The sequence below is a fragment of the Aulonocara sp. 'chitande type north' Nkhata Bay genome, linkage group LG19 (genome assembly GCF_057382095.1).
Source record: "Aulonocara sp. 'chitande type north' Nkhata Bay isolate Kocher_YH1m ecotype deep benthic linkage group LG19, A_spYH_male_GT1.1, whole genome shotgun sequence".
Classification (NCBI taxonomy): Eukaryota; Metazoa; Chordata; class Actinopteri; order Cichliformes; family Cichlidae; genus Aulonocara; species Aulonocara sp. 'chitande type north' Nkhata Bay.
In genome coordinates this window covers 31,979,314-31,986,337 of record NC_141362.1, presented here as the reverse complement: position 1 = coordinate 31,986,337, position 7,024 = coordinate 31,979,314, and the positions used below count along the sequence as shown (strand labels likewise).

General features: G+C 38.1%; 1 protein-coding gene across 5 annotated transcripts; it reads right to left on the bottom strand.

The window, feature by feature from the left end:
- Positions 1 to 507: 507 nt before the first annotated feature.
- Positions 508 to 6,689, bottom strand: LOC147307439 (adhesion G protein-coupled receptor G5-like). 5 transcript variants are annotated; one of them, XM_086275086.1, is made up of 18 exons: positions 6,570 to 6,689; positions 6,320 to 6,405; positions 6,153 to 6,239; positions 5,952 to 6,020; positions 5,672 to 5,848; positions 5,532 to 5,567; positions 5,363 to 5,434; positions 5,093 to 5,225; positions 4,840 to 4,996; positions 4,607 to 4,741; positions 4,400 to 4,510; positions 4,259 to 4,313; positions 3,997 to 4,094; positions 3,801 to 3,922; positions 3,460 to 3,725; positions 3,280 to 3,370; positions 2,915 to 3,195; positions 508 to 2,833 (listed from the first exon to the last, which is right to left on the bottom strand). In XM_086275086.1, the coding sequence occupies exons 2-18, from the start codon at positions 6,399 to 6,401 to the stop codon at positions 2,715 to 2,717; spliced, it is 2,091 nt and encodes a 696-aa protein (XP_086131212.1). In that variant the 5' UTR covers positions 6,402 to 6,405; positions 6,570 to 6,689; the 3' UTR covers positions 508 to 2,714. The 5 variants fall into 5 exon arrangements, with proteins under 5 accessions (XP_086131212.1, XP_086131215.1, XP_086131210.1 ...); XM_086275089.1 differs by having other exon boundaries at positions 6,311 to 6,405; positions 6,570 to 6,686; XM_086275084.1 differs by lacking the exon at positions 6,570 to 6,689 and adding an exon at positions 6,468 to 6,558 and having other exon boundaries at positions 6,311 to 6,405.
- Positions 6,690 to 7,024: the final 335 nt, after the last annotated feature.

The window sequence follows — 7,024 nt, the reverse complement described above, 5'->3', positions numbered from 1 at the left end:
ATAAAACCCTTCTCCAGAATGCATTTGGCTTGTCCATGTGCACTGCTGCAACTTTCAGTTATTTTATAAAATCACTCTAGATATGTGCGGTACAATCATTACACACTGTAAAAAGAGTAGTTTGAAGAAATCATTAATAACCAAAATTTAAAGAAAAGCATAATCTTTTATTTTAAGACTTTATTGTGTATACACATCATTTTTTCCCACAATACTTTACTTATATGTATGAAATATTGTGTCCTGATCAAATAGAAAAAAAGTTATTACAACATTTCCATTTACTACTACAATAAAACCACAAAAATGAGAACTAAAAAAGCCAATCAGAAGATTTCTGAATGAAAAATATATTAACATAGTAAAAAGTCATTGAACAAATCAGACCTTAATTTACCTAAATATGGTAAATTTTAAAGAATTGCTATAATTTTTATTTCAAAAAAGCTATTTTATAAATAAATACTAATGATTAACTTGACAAAAAAATCTACCACAAGCAAAGGAGTTTGTCAAAATACACTGAACATATTTAACTCTTTATTGTCATTGCACAGTTGTACTTTGTATATATGGGTACAACAAAATTGTCCCACTGTGATACTAAAATAAGGCAGGCAAAACACAATAAATAAGTAACATATATACAAAATAAAATATGTAGTGCAGAGAAAGAAAAAGGGAGATAATCCTATCCATATGCTCATAAAATGTGGTACATTTTAAAGAATAGTTTCAACATCCGAATAACTTCAGGGATCTTATCACTATAGGTAGTGTTGAGCTCATGTCTTGTTTGCCAGTTGAGCTTTCCCCACCGTGGATGCTGTTGTCTTCAAATTGTGGGACAATTTCAGAATAGTGAATAAAGAATAATGATCCTCACCATAAATTTAATGCCTAGCTTTTACATCTGAAAAGGCACCATCAATCCTGAGAGGTACTGTATGTAAAGGTTTTATATCAACATGTTCTCCCATGCAGACATCTTTTTCGAGGAATTGCTTGGATATTTCAACAAGAGAATGCTAAGATTATTAAATAGCATTTTTCTACTCTCCCGGGGTACTCAAAGCACTCAATGCAACATGCACCATTCACACAAGCACTATCTTCTATGCTTTAATCTCTGCAGGAGTTTGCTTCATTCTTTATGGCCACTGTTTACATTCTGCCAGATGCAGATTTGCATGCAGCTCAGTGTGCCCTCGAGGAGCAGGTACTGCACATGGATCAGGCATACCCGGACACTGTCATTATGGCTCTTGGGGACTTTAACAAAGCCAATCTAAGCCAGGAACTTCCCAAATATAAACCGTATATTAAATGCCCGACCAGAGAGGAGAGGACACTGGACCAGTGTTACCCTGCACTGCACTCGAACTTTCTGACCACGTCATGATCCATCTGATCCCTACGTACAGACAGAGGCTGAAGCTCTCCAAACCTGTCATGAGGACTAAAAAACTGTGGAGCAATGAGGCTGTGGAGGAGCTTCGCACGTGTTTGGAGTCTACAGACTGGGACACAATGAAGGCTGTTTCTAACAGCTTGGATGAGTTTATGGACACTGTCACCTCCTATATCCACTTCTGCAAGGACAGCATTGTGCCATCACGCACCAGGGTGAGTTATAACAATGACAAACCCTGTTTTACTCCTAAACCCAAAAAGCTGTGGCTGGAAAAGAGAAAGGCGTTCAGAAGCGGAGACAGGGACTGCTACAGAGAGGCCAAGTACAGGTTCAATAAAGAAGTGGACGTTGCTAAATATCAGCGCTCTGAGAAGATGCAGCAGCAGATCTCAGAGAATGACTCGGCCCCTGAGTGGAAAAGTTTTAGGAATATCACTTGTAGTGATGGGTCGGCCGCGAACGAAATGGCTCTTAGAGCCGTATCTTTGAAGTGAACAATGCGAGCCGGCTCCTTATTGGGAGCCGTGGGGTTTTTTTTCTTTCTCTTGCCCTCTCTTTCACTTTATGCTGCAAGTCACCCTTGTGTTTGCGCTGAGCAGAGACGGCAAACAAAGCCTTGTGTTTGCGCCCCTCCCTGAGCTGAGGGGGCGGGGGCGGTAGTTACACTCGCAACAGCAGTAGCACCAGTGTTGCCAACTTAGTGACTTTGTCGCTATATTTAGTGAGTTTTCAGACCCCCTTAGCGACTCTTTTTCTAAAAAGCAACTAGCGACAAATCTGGCGACTTTTTCTGGTGTTATTGGAGACTTATTTATGACGACTTTTTGACTTGAAAGCGGGTTGTCAACATGTCCCTGTCCCAACTTTTTGAGAGGTGTTACTGCCATCAAATTGAAAATGTCCTTATGTCTTTGACATGTTTCACTTTCCCACTTTAACATTTTACACCTTAACATCCTGACATGTTTACAATTGTGGTTGCGTATTCTGACTGAATCACAGCCTTCTATGAATTATTTGGCGTGAGTAAGACAAGTTTGTCTGTTAAAATATAAAAGCATGGGAACAAACATAGAGTCGTGCTCTGAAATGACTTCCAGAGTACTGACTCGAGCTCTAGTCCACATGAGTATTTGCATCAAAGAAGGTAATCTGGGTTAGTGCTTTCATGTCAGAAAAGCCATTCAGCGGAGAGCACATGGGAAGAATGACCAAGTTGTTTCTACACAGAGCAACCTGCTGGAACTATATGAAATAAAATGCTGCCCTCTTGTGTCAAAATATGGTAAAACAGCAAGCCTTATGCATAAGGAGACGTTACAGCTGTGTTTGATGTAGCTGTGCTGCTACTTTGTGTGTGGATTTTGCCGTCTCCAATAATCTTGCTGGATTTATAATAGTAGATGAACAGGAAGAAACCTATACAAATAAAGAAGAAGGTTAAGGACTTTTAATCCAATAAAGAATGAAGTCAGCTCACTGTGACAGTTTTAGATTTACCTTGAAAGGAGTTGAGGATGGTAAAGATGTAGTAGGAAGCGATGAGCAAAGGTCCGTAGCTGAAGAAAGCAAAAGCCCAGGTGATGCCAAGAAGGAGGAACAGGCTCAGAATGGTGGAAGTGTTGCTCTTAATGGAACTATTGTCTTGGGCCTTTCCTGCTTTTGGCATTAGAACGATTTGCCTTACAGTTAGAATGAATACACTCAGAGTGAAGACGAACACTACAGCATAATAACCAATGTTGACCCCCTGGTGGATACCAGCATCAGAGATCCAGCACCTGAAAAAGGGAGTACAACGTGATCCTCTGATGAAGATGTTTGTGTTTTATCCAAGAAATCTATTATCAGATTTACAGACTTACATTGTTGCTGCTTTCCCCTCATTTGTATTAATATTAATAGAATTATATTTCTGGGAGGCAAGAAGAGCGATCACCACCACAGCCGGTATGACTAAAGAGAAGATTAGGAATATAAATTCTCCTGTGATTATTATTCATAATATGAGAGCATAAGTATCATTTTTGGTTCAGGTCTCTTACCCCATCCTGTGATGCAAATCTTCAGCATGTAATGTTTCACTTCAGTGCAGATTCGATGTAGACTGAGGTACAAGTGTAAAGCCTGCATGAAGAACCAGGTAAAAGTGGCCAACATCCCGTAGTGCAGAACTGCTGCTATTGTCACACATGCACCTTTGATACCCAGATTTGAAATGCTCTCATTGGTCAAGAAGGACAAGTTCAGGATCAACATGGCGACAAAGAGGTTCATCAGAATCTTTGTTGCTTCGCTTGCTTTCCCCTTTCTGTGGAGCAAATTAGTGTGCGTAAGAAAAAGGACTTTACTGAGGTAAAAATCCAAACTGCCTCGGATCTCTTACCTGACGAGAACGTGCATGAAGAGACCGACGATCAAGAAAAACAGCGACAGTCCACAACCGATTGAAGTGATGTAGGTCAGAGTATTAACATCAGAAGTGCTAATGTTTGCAGGTGTAGGTGACTAGGTTCAAATAGTTATGTGTCAGTATGTGCTGTAAAAAAAATAATTTCTTATTTCCTATACAGCTGTCTTACCATGAGTATGGCAAAAAAGGTTAGATGTGTGCACTGGCAGGTGATGCTGTTATTGGTCTCCACTGTTTGACAGCCATCTGTGATCCAGAGTGATTTCCCTGTTGGACAGCAGTAATACAAAGAAGTAACTGTTAAAGACAGACTTTATCACAGTAATCAGCGTGTGTGCAAAATGTGAGTGAACACTTCAAAGGTCTTTAATTCCTGTGGTTTTCATATTAAAATTAGATATATATAGAGAGATCTATTTGGGGTTTTTTACCGTTTGCATCTGTGCTGTTTCCATCCCAAGACATGCAAGAAGCATTCGCTCCTTTCTTTATCAAAATAGAAAATGAAAATCAGAATAAGTTTTCCTCTGAACTTAAATTGATCATTATTTCTGTTATGACATCACACTTACCTTGTCCACATTACTGTACTGAATCTCGATGGGTTGTGAAAGGTTTTGTATTTTTGCCCCCATTTCTATTCCCACTATCTCACTGTTTAAATAGTATTTACTGCTGTCATCCTGTTAAGATTAAAAGATTGTTAATAGATCAGGTTTGGTCAATATGTTTATACATTTTATAAAGATCATGAGTAATTAGTTCAGCTGTACTATTACCGCATGCATTTCTGGAAAGAGCAGAATCCCAAGAAATGATCCATTTCTCTCCACCGCCATTTTACTGGCCTCTTTAGGAATTTTCATTAAACGAAATGGGCCCGTCAAAGAATTGCTGTTTTCTTCTTCAACAGACTTTTAAAAATATTAGTAAAACAAAAAAAATAACAAAAGAAGAACAAAATAATATTATTAATTGAAGGTCATAAAATTGTGTTGCACAAACACCTTACATTTACTCCAGAGTTTTTTGTGAAGACAAAGTTCATGTTGGTTTGGTTTTCCTGGGGCAGTTTGGCAATCAGTCCTGTAATGTTGCCCATTTTCACTGCTGCTGTGCTGGCGTTACCCAGCTCTTTAAACAAGCATGATAGAACATTCATGGCATCTCTGTAAGACACACCGTTAATGTTTTAGAGCAGATTTCAAAAGCGTGTATTTATTTTTATTTGCTGTTATTGTTCTGTAGAAAACTGAGATATTTACTTTGCTTTGTCTGGGCTGGTAGGAATTTTCTCCAGGGTATAATTAATCTCTTTGTCTAGACTTTTCAAGACTGGTTTCTTACATAACACACATGTTTTATTGTCAAAGATAACGTAGTGTGTTTCTGTTACATCTGCATAGCACAGGCACATACAAACATTCATGGAAAAAAGCAGGAATTAAATTTTCAACCCCGTGCTCTCTTATTATCACAGTACTTACTAAAATGTTGTTTTTTTTAATGATCCTGTTAAATAAACAACATAATACCTTTGCAAGCCACTCTGGTATTGGTTTCACTATCTAAACAATTGTCAGCATTCACTCTAATGCTTTTGGAACCTTCAACACATAAAAGTATGAAATTAGAACTTGTGCACTGTCACTGCTGTCACGTTGTTTCATGTAGAAATTAAGAGGAAAAGGTTTGTGAATTTACTTTCATTCAAGCAGCGGTTGATGTTATAAAGAAAACCTGCAACAAAGTAAGAAGTGCGTCAGATCACTGGTTGGAAACCTTTTCAAATAAACTGAAAATTATGACCATTGTGTGCAAAGTCTCATGTCTTAGAGGCTTACCAGGGCTGCTTTTGCTGTAGACCTGTGATGGCATACACGAATAATCATACTGTGGCTTCTTCCTCACCACAATATCTTGCTTAGATAAAATCTCTTCAGTTGCATTTAGGATGTATTTGCCTGGTCCGTCTCCTTTTACTTTAAGGCTACAGGTGAAATTGTTTTTGCTACAACAATCTAAGACAAATACAGAAACAATCAAACACTTTTAGCAAATACCCAAGACGACTTTTTTCACCAACAGTCCGAAATATAAAAAACTAAAATTAGATAACTGTACCTGCAAGGCTATTGTTTGGCTGGATGTTGAAACAGAGTTTAGGTCCGTTGACCTCTCGGTAGATAGTTTCTAAAATATAACAATTATTTATTATATGTATTCTTATTTATTTAATAATCATTTCTAAAAACACAGGGTACTATTGTTTTCTTTGAACCTTTCAAAGACTATTATTTTTTCCTTCATTATTTTTGAACTTACGTGATGGAAAATATTGTTGAGTTAGTGTTTCATTACTGATAAAGAGGGTATTCTTGGGTGTGCAATCTCCATTTGGACCTGTGAAAACTGACAACATGAAAAATCTGATTATGAGTTGATATTGAGAAATCTTTTAAGCTACATTTTGTTGAACTTACCACCCTCACTTATGTGGTTGCTGAGGAATATCCCATAAAACAGAAGCTTCGCAGCAAGCGTCCGGCGATGATTTACATCCATTGGTAACATTTTCCTAAAGAGAAATGGGAATCTTCAAATGAATCTTAGCTTATCACAGCCTGAGAGTTTAAGTACCTTTCGGCTTCTATTTCCCAAATGAGAATACGTTCTGCATTGTCGAATTTCACAGCAACTCACGTCCAGCTTACAGACATCACATGTTACTGACAAATATACCTTTCATATCTGCTTCCCTGCTTTGACTTGCAAATAAACTGGGCCCACGTCTCAAAGTTTATGTTTCCACAGCTGGCAGAATGGCACCTATTGTCATGGGCTGGAACAAAATGTACACTGTAGGCGTGAACACAGATGCTCCTGTAATGTTATCCTGTATTTTGTCCCCAGTAACTCGTGTATTCATATATTTTAAAAAAGGAATAAAGTGTGTGTGTGTGTGTGTGTGTGTGTGTGTGTGTGTGTGTGTGTGTGTGTGTGTGTGTGACTATATGCATTGAATTGAGGTTGAATGAGAAATAGATGGTTGTAATTGTGATAGTGCCTCAGGGATGCATATTAAAACCTTTACTTTATATCCGCTCCTCATGGGCTTGACATGGTAATTTGTGGTTTATAATAATTTCGTCAATACATACATCTTTAATGACTACGAAACAAGAATTGGGTGCTCA

Excerpts from the sequence above, each read along its gene's own strand:
- LOC147307439 (XM_086275089.1), bottom strand. The coding sequence starts at position 6,401 with ATGTTACCAATGGATGTAAATCATCGCCGGACGCTTGCTGCGAAGCTT. Across the intron at positions 3,371-3,459 it reads GATTTGCATCACAGGATGGG|TCATACCGGCTGTGGTGGTG; the intron begins GTAAGAGACCTG and ends TCTTCTCTTTAG. Across the intron at positions 3,196-3,279 it reads GAGGGGAAAGCAGCAACAAT|GTGCTGGATCTCTGATGCTG; the intron begins GTAAGTCTGTAA and ends TCCCTTTTTCAG.